At 59.4% G+C, this 12,346-nt stretch overlaps 5 protein-coding genes across 5 annotated transcripts; 4 read left to right on the top strand and 1 right to left on the bottom strand.

Annotated features, from left to right (window-relative positions):
• Nucleotides 1-194: 194 nt before the first annotated feature.
• PAN0_014c4931 (glutathione S-transferase) lies at nucleotides 195-944 on the top strand (the record flags this gene model as incomplete). Its single annotated transcript, XM_014799637.1, has 2 exons — nucleotides 195-551; nucleotides 621-944. The coding sequence occupies 2 exons, from the start codon at nucleotides 195-197 to the stop codon at nucleotides 942-944; spliced, it is 681 nt and encodes a 226-aa protein (XP_014655123.1).
• A 1,165-nt stretch (nucleotides 945-2,109) lies between these two features.
• Nucleotides 2,110-2,460, top strand: PAN0_014c4932 (uncharacterized protein; the record flags this gene model as incomplete). The annotated part of the gene is made up of 2 exons (XM_014799638.1): nucleotides 2,110-2,316; nucleotides 2,404-2,460. The coding sequence occupies 2 exons, from the start codon at nucleotides 2,110-2,112 to the stop codon at nucleotides 2,458-2,460; spliced, it is 264 nt and encodes an 87-aa protein (XP_014655124.1).
• A 156-nt stretch (nucleotides 2,461-2,616) lies between these two features.
• Nucleotides 2,617-4,137, bottom strand: PAN0_014d4933 (cytochrome c oxidase polypeptide iv, mitochondrial precursor; the record flags this gene model as incomplete). Its single annotated transcript, XM_014799639.1, has 3 exons — nucleotides 2,617-3,066; nucleotides 3,179-3,772; nucleotides 4,114-4,137. The coding sequence occupies 3 exons, from the start codon at nucleotides 4,135-4,137 to the stop codon at nucleotides 2,617-2,619; spliced, it is 1,068 nt and encodes a 355-aa protein (XP_014655125.1).
• A 215-nt stretch (nucleotides 4,138-4,352) lies between these two features.
• PAN0_014c4934 (acyl-CoA synthetase) lies at nucleotides 4,353-7,442 on the top strand (the record flags this gene model as incomplete). Its single annotated transcript, XM_014799640.1, has 9 exons — nucleotides 4,353-4,807; nucleotides 4,869-5,825; nucleotides 5,912-6,030; nucleotides 6,109-6,239; nucleotides 6,347-6,527; nucleotides 6,631-6,661; nucleotides 6,819-6,888; nucleotides 6,985-7,161; nucleotides 7,377-7,442. The coding sequence occupies 9 exons, from the start codon at nucleotides 4,353-4,355 to the stop codon at nucleotides 7,440-7,442; spliced, it is 2,187 nt and encodes a 728-aa protein (XP_014655126.1).
• Nucleotides 7,443-7,992: 550 nt separating this feature from the next.
• Nucleotides 7,993-11,865, top strand: PAN0_014c4935 (uncharacterized protein; the record flags this gene model as incomplete). Its single annotated transcript, XM_014799641.1, has 11 exons — nucleotides 7,993-8,048; nucleotides 8,198-8,243; nucleotides 8,330-8,372; nucleotides 8,449-8,579; nucleotides 8,659-8,742; nucleotides 8,810-8,857; nucleotides 8,937-9,034; nucleotides 9,112-9,223; nucleotides 9,293-9,558; nucleotides 9,636-11,308; nucleotides 11,384-11,865. The coding sequence occupies 11 exons, from the start codon at nucleotides 7,993-7,995 to the stop codon at nucleotides 11,863-11,865; spliced, it is 3,039 nt and encodes a 1,012-aa protein (XP_014655127.1).
• Between the last annotated feature and the right edge of the window lie 481 nt (nucleotides 11,866-12,346).

Raw genomic sequence — 12,346 nt, forward strand, 5'->3', positions numbered from 1 at the left:
TTAAGTCCGTCGGTAGGGGATCTGGCTTGAAGGCTCTCCTCAGGCTTTGAGCGTTGCTGCGGGGAAGCTAGACCGTGCAAAGTTACTTTCCCCGTCGATCCCCGCTGTGTACTTGCTTACGGCAATACAAATACATCCTCAAGCATTCGCAACCCCGCTTCCCTTCGCACCACCATCCCATATACCGCAACATCATGTCGACTCAGTACACCCTCTACTCACACCGTGGTCCTGGACCGAACCCGCTCAAGGCAGCGGTGCTGATGGAGCACCTCGGCCTTTCGTACGACGTCGTGCCCCTCGACTTTGGCGACGATCCCGAAAAGGGTGTCAAGGGCGCCAAGTTCCTCAAGATTAACCCCAACGGCCGTGTCCCCTGCCTCGTCTCGAACGACAGCGACAAGTTTAGCGTCTGGGAGAGCGGTGCGATCCTCTACTACCTCTGCGACAAGCACGACAAGGAGGGCAAGTACCTGGGCAAGACGCCTGAAGAGCGCGCCATTGTTATGCAATGGCTCACCCACCAACTTTCCGGTCTCGGCCCCGTGCAGGTAAGTACTTCGACGCGGTCGCACAAGACGACAACGAGGCTGACCTCTCTTCATACTTGCTTCTACCAGGGCAATGTGAACTACCTAGTTCACTACTGGACCCAGACTTACTCTGAAGAGCCGCAGAAGTCTGCGTTCACTCGCTTCGAGGGCGAGGCAGCTCGTTTGTACCAGGTGTTGGAGGACCAGCTGAAGAAGCAGCAGCAGCGCGGCTCGAACTTTATTGCGCTCGACCGTCCTACCATCGCCGACTTCGCCTTCTGGACGTGGGTGCGCATCGCCAGCTTTGGCAACATTGATCTGTCGCCCTACCCGGCCGTGCAGAAGTGGTGCGCCACCATCGAGAACGACGCCAAGTCCCAGGCCGCTGTGGCCAAGCTTCCCCTCAAGTGAACAGGCAAACTTCCATGGTCCAATCCACTCTGTTATTCCATCCAATCTATACAGTCTACGTCTGTCTGCATGTGCTAGTGGACCTAGGATGAGATGTTTGAGCGGGAGGCAAAGGCGAAGAGAGGGAGCGGGAGGAGGAGGAGGATCATGGTCAAAGGTGACAGGCGAGGCGAGAATTAAATGTAAAGTGTTAGGTTGAAGCAAGCAACCGAACTTTGTTGAAGTGCCTCGATCTGACAAATTGCGCCACAAATCCACGCCCATCGCTATCCCGCATCTGGCTCATGTGCGGGTACGATGAAGGTCCTGAATCCGCAGCTCCGTCGAACTGGTTCGCTCTGGGACTGTCAAGCCCTGCTCACAAGCATTCGGAACAGCATCCGCACAAGGACTCGCCAAGCCAGCTTCGCTGTGTTAACTTTGCTGATCTCAGGTGCAGGGCGCTGGCTCGCTCACCTCACGCGACCTCCACTCGACTTGGGGCGGCGCTGAGTCACTTTCGACACCGCATTCCAGCGCGTTCGCGAACAAGTGTGAGCGTCGATTCCTGACAGTTGAGATCTGATGTGGTCAGCCGGCGTCAAGAGCGCGTCGCACGCTGGGGACGCAAGCAGACCCCGGTGGTCGGGGTCCGGTGGATGATGCGCCTCCGGATTCAGCCCCCCACTTTGCTACAGGAAGAAGCAGTGACCGTAGCCGAGGTGCGATCGGGTTTGCTAAGCTCCAGGGTCCTACGCCCGCGTGCCGCCGAGATGGTCAGCCCGCTTGGAAGAAGCGAGGAATCGCACGACGTAGATGCTCGTCGAGCAAGGGTCATACAGCCCTCTCTGACGTCGACAAGCTTGATCCCCGCACGAACAGTGTTGCCAGACCCGGTAAGAGTGTCAAAGTGAGGCATGATTCATCCTCCGTCGCCTTGTCAATTGGCTTAGGCTTAGGGCAGCATGCTCCACGTCCTCTCTGCTTGAGAGAAGCTTCGATGACGCTGTAGACACGGGCTCCTGACACAGCAGAAAGATCTGCAATATGCGCGTGACGCTTCATGCCTTCGAGAAGATATAAGAGGCGTTCAACCGCAGCGTGCCATCTCTTCTCACTAAGAATACCCCAAATCAAAAGTCACTACACACTCTTTACACTTTACGCTCACTTAACCAACACAACTATGTCGGCCCAGGAAGAACAGATCCCGATCCAGGACGAGAGTGTCGAGGACACCAACGTCGACGCTCAGGCCGAGGACGAGGTAGCCGCCAGCGGCTCGGAGCAGAAGCAGCTGCGTGCCGAGGCGTCGGAGCTGGACGAGTCGAACATCATCGACAACTCGCCCGGCGTCTCGACGCGCGGCGCCAAGGTCGACGCAACCAAGCAGGTAAGTGCTCTTCGACGTGATTCGGATGCACAGGTTGCATACTGATCAAAGCGTCCTTCCCTTCTGCCCGTCTTTGTGGGAACATAGGAGCGACAGGTCGATGAGGCTGTCGCTGCTGCCGAGAAGGCCGACGAGCAGACCTAGATGGCAATCCATCGGAATGCTAGCTTGTCGTTATTGCCTGTCGCTTGCCTCTCGATTGTTATAAATCTAGATACCACCCGCTTGGTGATACCTGCCATATCCTCTCGCAGTGTGCTTTTCTGAGAGCCAGTGATTCGATGCTGTGTGAAGACGGCGTTATGCCGAAGGCCAAACGAGTCCGCCGGATGCTGCGAGGATGTTGTCGTGTGGGCAGGTAAAAGGTGGATAAGACGAAATACGAATTGGAGAATCAGGCCGGAGTTGTGCGTGCGCGGCGTCGAGTGCACCAAGTGAGGCTGGGAAACGGATTGCATTGTTTTGCTGATGATGCTGCAACGCGCTGAATAGGTCAGATAGCGAAGTGGACGACAATCTAGTGGTGGCCGGCGTGCTCGTCGCCCTCGAAGTCCATTTGGTAGACTGTGCAAGCAGGCAGATCGAGATGTTAGCAGACGAAAGGAGACGCGATGGAACGGACGGTGTCAAGGACTTACCACTGCCGCACTCGGGGCATCGGTGGTGCTTGAGGTCGCGGTTGAGGTGGAGGTAGATGGTGTCGTGCGAGTCGGCGGGGTAACCGGTGCAGCCGACGATACGGGTGGGCCACTGCGGGTGTAGGACACGAAGCGAAAGAAAGCAAAGTCAGTTGTTGAACTTGGGAGCAGCGCAGAGTCGGTGCGGCTCTCGAGTTGAGAGCATCTGCGGTTGAAGGACTCACGTAGGACTTGATCTGGATGGGGTTCTCGGTGGTTCCGAGGTGGGTCATCTGAAGGGGCTCCATGTCGAAGACCTCCTGTCCCTGGAGCTTTCCGAGAAGCTCGAAACGCTCGAGACCGGTGGCCTGCTGCTCGTCGGTGGGCATCTCACCGTCCTTGCCGCCCTCACCCTGGATGACGGGGGGGCCGGCGGCGAAGCGGAGCGCGGACGAGGTGAAGAGACGCGGGGCGGCGGTAGCCGCGGTGGGGGCGACGCGGAGCGCGGCGGGAGCGCGGGCGACGAGACGGCGGGCGGCGAAGAGCATGGTGACGATGATCGACCGGTGGGGATGTGATGAGAAGATGGAGGTGTTGATGGTGACGAGCGGTTGGAAAAATGTCGATGGCAATTGGATCCACCACGCTCGAGGCGTGCCCGATTCGTGATTGCGACCTCCAACCGGCTCCGTCGACTCTGCAGCGTGCGCGACATCTGGGCGAGGAGGACGGAGCCCTTGATCTTCCGACAGCAGCGCCTGGCCGACGCGGATGGGAATTTGCGTTTCAAACTGCTTCTTCCTCTCGCCCGGGTGGTCTGCGCTGTTCGGGTCCGACGGCTTTTTTTGACGATGTCAAGACCGAAACTGACTAACATGGGTAAAAAGTCTCGACGAGTAGCCGGACCCTTCTTTACCCCGCATGCTTCGCGTTGGGGGAGGTGGACCCGGCGCCGGCTAATCCGAACGAAAGCCCAAAAGGACCACGAGCCGAGCCTTCTCCACGGTGTCGGATGACGGCCGAGCGTGCTATTTGGGCTGCTCGACGGCAGTATGGCTCATGCAGGCCCGCAGCCGGTCGGGTCAATCCAAGCAGACGCTCAACATCTGGACGCTTTGGCCCGAACGAGCCGAGTGTTGCTGTGCCGGCAAAGTGCACGGTCTGTACCACAGCAGCGTACGGTCCGGTCCGCTGCAGCAAGCATTGTGGATTGTGCAGCTCTTCCTGCCCGCGAGCGGAATTGCCCCGACGAGCCGGTGGGCTTCATCTTGCTCTCTCAAGAAACGGTTCATATGTGTACAGGCGATTCGAGCGTTATCCTTCCTGCTTCCCATCACATCCTCATCATCCCATCACAACCTTCAGCGGGACACGGCCCGACATCGAGCGCCTGGACAGTCGTATCGTCATCCTTGAACCATGCCGCCCCGCTCCTTGCACCTCCACGGTGCGTTCGCAGCAGCGCCAGCGTCGGCAACATCCGTAATTGCCAGGGCTGCCGCTGTGAGGCGGAGCGCACGCTACGCTTCAACCCTTCAATCGGCATACAAGCAGCATCCCACCAAGCACGACTCGTCCGGAGCGCTGCTTTCCAGAGTCTCGGGACCAATCGACAAGCCGCTCTGCGAGCTCTCCCTCGGGCAGTTCTGGCACCAGGCCGTCGCGAAGTATGCCGAGCGGCCTGCGCTCATCTCAAAGCACGAACCGGCATCCCAGCACGGCAAAGGTGCCTCCTCCAATGACTGCATCCGCTGGTCATACGGCGAGATGAACGAGCACGTACAGAGTCTCGTTGCCGGCCTCCAAAAACTTGGCGTCCGCAAAGGCGACCGTGTAGCTGTCCTCATGATGTACGCTGCAGCCCTGCGCCCGCCGTCCTGATGGAACAACTCTCGCTGACTCTGCCTCTGACTCCTTTGCTTCCCCTTGAACCAGGAATTGCTCTGCATACGGTGCCTTGCAGTGGGCATGTGCCGAGGTAGGCGCGGTGCTCGTCACGCTCAATCCTGCGTACAGCACGTCCGAGCTGCGGCGCGCCATCACGCTCGTCGAGGCTACCACCCTTTTTATCGTTCCGTCGCTGCGCGGATCCAACTACCTCGACTCGCTCCTCGAGCTGCTGCCCTCGCTCACAGGCTCGTCATCCTCGGGCGGGGACGCCACAGTCCTGAACGATCCAGAGCTTCCATCTCTCAAACGCATCGTGCTCGTCGACAATCTCGACAGCCGCCCGCGTCACTGGGAAAGCAGCAGCGTGCTTGCTCAGCAAGGCAAGTCGTTCGCCGATGCCATGGCAGCTCTGAACAATCGCGCGCTCGACTATCGCGATCTGCTCGTCTCTTCGTCAACTAGCAGCGCCAAGGAGGAAGTGCACAACACCGATGTCATCAATCTTCAGCTCACCTCGGGCACCACAGGAAAACCAAAAGCAGTCGCTCTGAACTCCCGAAACCTCCTCAACAACGGCATCGCTATCGGCGATAATCTTAGGTTCACCGAAGCCGATAAGCTCTGCAACGTACCGCCTCTGTTCCGTAAGTATACTCCTCCTGTTAGGTGGCTTGCTGGACCTGCCACTGACTTTGCACTTCCGTTCCACATCGGCACGCGTGTAGACTGTTTCGGCCTGGTCTTGGGCAACTTGGCGGCCTGGACTCACGGCGCCTCCATCGTCTACGCCGCCGAAGGATTTGACCCACTACGATCGCTTCGCGCCGTCTCGGAGGAACAGTGTACAGCTATGCACGGCGTACCCACCCACTTTATCGCCGAGCTCGAGCTGCTTGAATCCGCTAGAGATCATGCCGGGGACCCGTCGCGCTTTCCCCTCCCCAAGGGCATGATCGAGGGCGAAACGTTCGACTTTTCCACCTTGCGCACCGGCCTCACCAGGTACGAATCCGTCCGCTTCGAGCAAAGACCCCCGAATGAGACTCAACTGACCAAGCTCGTTCTGCATTCGATTCTGGTCCGTGCAGTGGTTCGACGGTTCCCATCGCATTGATGGAGGCCTTGGTCAGCCCGGGCAAGCTCGGTCTCCGCGAGCAGACGGTGGTGTACGGCATGACCGAGACTTCTCCCGTCACATTTGGCTGTGGTGAGTGAATCCTCACCCTTTGTTTCTCTGCTGAGCGCCCGGACTGACGACTCGCATCGGCTTTGGGTCTCGGTACAGATGTGGACGCGCCTATTGTTCGGCGATGCGAGACGGTGGGACGCGTCTACCCCCACGTCCATGCCAAGATTGTCTCGCCCGACGACCCAACTGGCAAGCCGCTGCCCGTGGGCGAGCCGGGAGAACTCTGCGTAAGTTGGTCGGAGGATGCTGCCTTGACCGAACGGCGTGCACTGACGAGCGTATTCTGCCTGACCTGCACGCGTGCCGACACGGACATGAACGACTCCGAAATTAGACGGCAGGCTACGTCGTCATGCAAGGCTACTGGAAGGATGCCAAACGCACCGACGAGGCCATGGAACGGCACCCAGACGAGCCCGACATTCTCTGGATGCGCACGGGCGACATTGCCATCATGGACGAAGAGGGCTACGTCCGCATCGTCGGTCGCTCCAAGGACGTCATCATTCGCGGAGGTGAGTGAACCCATGTGATCACAGCGGCGACGCGTAAGCATATTGACGCAGCGCCCTTTCCGACTTCATCTCTTCGCGCCCGATCCGACGCGCCGCAATGCAGGCGAGAACCTCTTCCCGCCCAACATCGAAAAGTGAGTATCATAGGAGCGGCTGGTGCATGGCTTGCTTCGGCTGGCCAATCATTTCTTGGCGCCGGCATCCAGCGCACAATCACACTTTGGACTATCACCCGCTAACGCTTTGGACGCGAACGACTTCATTTCGGCTCAACCTTGGTTTGACCTGCAGCTGCATCGATCGCATGGAAGGCGTGGCCACCAACGCAGTCGTCGCCGTCCCCGACGACAAGTACGGAGAGGTAAGCGATCGGTCTCTAAGCTCGCCCCTCTTTCCAGCTGGATCGCTCGGCTCACACCTCGCTTGCCTTTGTTACCAACGCTGCGACCATGTGTAGGCGGTGGGAGTGTTTGTTGCGAGATCGCACGCGGACGCGCACGTCTCGCCAGCCGAGGTGCGTGCCTATGTCAAGAAGCACGTTGGCGGACAGAGTGCGCCCGCCTGGGTTTGGTTCCTCGGCGAAGAGGGCGTCCCCACCGAGTTTCCTAAGACTGCCTCGGGCAAGATTCAAAAGGTGCGTACACGCGTCCCTAGCTTGGACCCAAAGCGTGCCGACCCGACGCGGAGAGAACCACTGAGGCTGACGATTTGATTTGCTGCTTTGGCCCTCGCTGCTCTTTCGGTCAACCTTGTCGCCATGATGCTCGGTCGGACCCGTGAACTCTATTCCATGCCCGTGCGACGCCAACCTTGACCTTCTTGGTGGCTCTAAAAACGAATCGCGCACAGGTCATTCTCCGCGATTGGGCCAAGGACCTCGCGAGCAAGAACCAGGGCAAGGTGGACAAGGTTTAGTTTCACCAGGCCTGCCGTGTGCTGTACGTCGTGGCATGGAGAGCAATACAAGCGTGCAACTATGCGCACAGCGCCAGCGTGCGAGTCGAAGCTGGCTCCTCTTCCGATCGGAATGTGCCTACTGGCACCGGACTGTGCACAACATCATGGCCGACGAATTGGGGGACGAGGGGCCGATCTTGGTCGCAGTGCTTCCAAGAGGGCTGTCGGCGGTGGCCGTAGGTCACAGAGCACGATCGAAGCTTTTCTTGTGTTGTCCTTGTGCCACTGTACGCAATGCATGGATCATTGTCCTCCTCGATCAGACGGAAAGTGGCATGACACCCCAGTTTTCTAAGAGCGCCCGTGCAGCGCCGCATCCGAGAAGCCCCGTCCATGCGCCTAGATGCAGCCAGTCCTCGTACGGACGCTTTGTCCTTCTCCGTACCGTCCCGGCGCCCTTATATTAGAGCGGCGCTTTGCGAATTGCCATGCCCCCATCGGATCCACCGAAGCTACCTGCTATCACGCACATCGAAACTCCACCGATTCCCGAACGTCATTGATACTCATGATCACCAAGATGCGGCCATCCGGTGGTGATGTTCACCGCTCGTGCTCTTTCTGGTAAGTCGTCTCCTCTTGCGCCTCGCTTTGAGATTCGGGCTGTGCCACTGACAAGACCATGATCGCCGTTCTTTTGCGGATAGCCGCCACCGAAAGATGCGGTAAGCCTCACATTGCCTCGATGCCGACAACTTTGACTTAGTCCTCAGTCCTGATCATCAGCGCTCACTCCCTGTTTGTTGCGGATCGCCACGCGTACAGATGCTCTGGCGTAAGAATTCCGCTGTCACATGGTGCGATGATCCAATCTTACTGACGCTTTCCCCCTGGATGTTCAACAGGATAAGCCTTGGTGCCGAAACTGCAAAGAGCGCGGCATGCCATGTAAGTCCATCCACCCCGATACAGTGTGGCAAGGCAAATTAGCTGACCGAGTCTTTCTCTCTGTACCTGGTCCTAGGCGTGTACGACACGGGCCTGATCAGGATCCAGAAGCACGACGATGATGGGCCGCACCAATCATCCACGCTTCTTTTCCCCGCGACCAACCAGAGCATCCCTCTCATCCGTGAACTCGAGTCGCTCTTCAGCGTGAGTCCCTTCGACGCCGGTCCTCACCCCCCTGAGACTATGTAGCGTGCTCAACGTGCTTCTTGCTTGTCACGATCAGAAATTGTGGTCAAGAACTCGGGGATGCTGGTTGCGCGCAACCGCCGCGCGCCCCGCCCAGCAGGAGACCACGCCAGACATCGACGTAAGTGCTTTGAAGTATAGACTTGGACTACGGCAGTCGCCACTAACGCAACGCTGGTGCAAAACAGTACCAGAACGGACTCTCGCAGATCCTTGCCGAGATCATCACTGTACTTGTAAGTAGTCGGAACAGATCCGACCAGGATGCGCATTCGTTCCAGTCTGACCAGGTCTTCCACTGCGGCTCGGGCACAGGCTGTCAAGACACTTCCATTCGGCGATCGACTGGAGCATCTTAACGCTGTCGTCCTGGCTCCGCGCAGCAGAGCAGCTGCCACCGACTCGTTCGCGTCGTGAGTACAGCATTCCTGCCTTGATCAGTGATCGACCTCGGCTGACAGAAACATGCATCGCCGCCTTGGGATTGAAGCATTCCACACCACCACATCGACACCGAGGCACTGGACAAGCAGCGCCAAGTCCAACTCGTCGACCTCGCCTATTCCAGCCATCCCTTCTTGGCGGTCATTCTATCCAAGACAGTAAGTCTCATTGCATCGCTTCGTTCTGCATTGTTGGGGAGACCGCTTACGATTCCTTGATTTCTGTAGCTCTTCATGAGGGCATTCAGCCAGGGCGCGCACGACAAGGTGCTGTTGGACGCTATCCTCGTCGCGGGTCTGGACCTCAAGTGCACCTTGACGGGGACCGCCGAGGCGGGTCGCGAGGAGCTGGTCGAGCTCCACGTCATGGCGAACAGGACGGCCGCATCGCTGTTCAGCGTGTTGCTCGGCAGCCTCAGCGCGAACAAGCTCCAGACATGTGTGCAGAGCATCATGCTGCTCGCCTGGCACGACCTCGCGCAAGGCCACATCAGGTATGTCCCCGAGCATTGATCGCATGCTCTTCAGAAAAACGGAGTTAAGCTGACGATTTTGCGAATAATGTCAACAGGCGCTCCTCGACTTGGTGGACGATGGCATGCGATCTGATCCTGCGCGTGCGCTCGCTGCGTGCGCACGAAGACGTGATCGAAAGCCAGATCAACGGCTTCGACATCACGTCGCTGCGCGAGGAGGAGCTGGAGCACATGCAGGCCATCTGCCAGCTCATGCTGCTCTACTTCGAAACGTCGCTATGCCCGATCCCGGTCCCGCACACTCTGCTCTGGCGCAGCGCCAGCCGCAACAACCTGGCAGCGGCCTCCAACATCTGGGAGCTCGACGACATCAGCGGCAACGTGGCCTCGGCCGAGGGACATGCGCGTGCGTGCCGTATCGTCCACCGCATCCAAGCGGTGCTGGGCAGCCTGTCGGATCGACACACCGACCTCAAGAACGCAGGCGAATCCACGGCCGCCAACGAGGACCGCGAAGGCAAGGTGGACTCGCTGCTCATGTACGCCAACTTCACCGGCATACGGATGACGGGACCTATTCTGACACTCAGCGCACTGTTGCTGTGTCTGCATCATGCTCGTCGCGGTGCGAGAGAGATGAATAAGGTGGCGGTCATCAGCACGATCCGAGTATGTGCAGCCGCATGTCTGCATCTGCGGGACATCTTTGGCGACGCTGTCTGCACCACCAGCCGCGCCAACATGGCCGGATCCTTGACGGAAGCCGCTGCCGACTCGTCGATTGCTCTGTGCATCCTCGAGTGCGTAGCCCTTACGTTCGGTGCGTTGATGACCGAGTGTGGCGCAGCGCATCCGGGCGAAGCGCCTTTCTCAAGAACCAAGGACGATACGAGCTCGATGAAGCTCTCGAGAGGAGCGCAGCAGATGGTGGTGGAGAAGCTGGGTGTGGTGATGGGCATCGTTTGCACCATGATGGACTGCCTCGACAATGTGCCGGTAGGTGGTGCTCGGGCCAGGCATGTTGGCAACCTGCTCTACCGGCTGCGTGGCCGACTGGAAGCGCTGCAGGTGCAGGCGGACGTGTCGTTCGCATTTGAAACGGCCTGCACCAGCAGCAGCGCGAGCAACTCTCAAGGCAAAAGACCCAGTCTTACGGAGGATGCTCAAAGCGAGTCCGAGCCGGATGCGATGGCAAGGAGCATCGATGAGTCTTACGACGAAACCATGGCATCAGCACCGGCGTTCGAGCATGGAGGTCAAGTATCGACGGAGCACCACGCAGGGACGTCGGTATCAGCGTACGGCGCCGCTCCGCATGCCTCGGCTGCCAGCGCTTTCAGCGACGTGCACGCACCCTCGCTGCCTCTGCAGCAATACTCGTTCAACAACCAGGTGATGTACGGGCCGGGGCCAATGTCGACGTGGAGACCAGGTGGAGTACCGAGTATGGGATCGGAGGGCAGCGCGTGGATCACCGAGACCAAGGTGACCGAGACGCGATCGGTGCACGCAGCCAAGGGCGACGAGTACTGGGCGAGCGGTGCATTCTCGACGGCCGAGATGTCGGCGTCGAGCTACAGCGAGATGTCGGTGCCGATGGCAATGCCTCAGATTGAATCGGGCTTTCGGCGGGCTGGACCAAACACGGGGCTGTCGGAATCGCTGCCGTCGAGCACGGCGGGCAAGGCATTTGGACGTGGGATGCCGCAGTACGCCCACACGCATACGCATGGCCGGACCATGTCGATGATGCCCATGAGCATGCTTTGTAAGTGGAACGCCGGCGAGGAAGAGAAGCGCGCGGGACAACACTGACGAGCGGGGCACTTTGATTCAATGACAGATCGACACAATGAAGGCGGACGCGAAGCTCACGGCACGGTGACGGGCGAGATGGACTCGTTCTTTGCGCAGTCTGAGGGCGGGATGGCCCAGACCGCTGGCGCCGTAGAAGGAGGCCGAAAGCGGGCGAGGGGCGAGCCTCATGCGATGCGACAGATCTATTCGGGGACCAAACCGGTGGCGAGCAGCAACAGCAGCAGCTGCAGCGGCGGCGCCAGCGCCAGCACCGGGACTGGTCGACGGACCGAGGCGGTCTGGGGCGCAACAACGGCGGAGGGAGAAGGACGGGCGATTCCCGCTGCAGCAGCGCTTGCGTCGATCCAGCGCGTCGAGCCGCTGACCGACCCTGCGTACGCGATCGCTGCGAGCGCAGAGTGGCCGCTCGAGATCAGGGAGCGGTCGATGAGCTGCAGCGACGGGTCGAGCTGCGCATCGTCGCGTTCCGAAGCGGACCATGGCTACGACACGGCCAACGACGCCTGAGGCATAGCCGAGTGCGCCAAGCTTCCAAGTCGCATTGGACGAGGACTAGACTAGGCACCGCACGGCTACGCATCGCCTCGCGTGGCAAGACCATGCAAACCCTGTGAAATGAGATTCCGAGACCGACGTGAATCTGACTGTGCAGCCTGATGTGTGTGGGTCTACCGTAGGTACGGCTGGCTAGTCGCCGGCTATTGACCGAGCGCGCCCGCGAACGTGGACCTAAAAGAGAGACACTGAGCAAGCAAGCCGGTGTGACCGGTGCGGAGGAGGTGACTCTGGTGAGGCAAAGGCACGCCGGCACAGTCTGACCGCCGCTGGTTGGCTGGGTGACATCGGGAATCTCTCGTACTGGAACCCATTTTGGACGGCAGGAACGCGTGGGCAGCAAGCAAAGCCAAAGGCAAAAGCCAGCAGGGCGTGGGATGCAACCGAGCGGAATTGCGGGCGAAGGAGGAGCAGAGTCGAAACACTGCGCAGC

This window comes from Moesziomyces antarcticus (assembly GCF_000747765.1).
Source record: "Moesziomyces antarcticus DNA, scaffold: scaffold_v10014, strain JCM 10317, whole genome shotgun sequence".
Taxonomy (NCBI): Eukaryota; Fungi; Basidiomycota; class Ustilaginomycetes; order Ustilaginales; family Ustilaginaceae; genus Moesziomyces; species Moesziomyces antarcticus.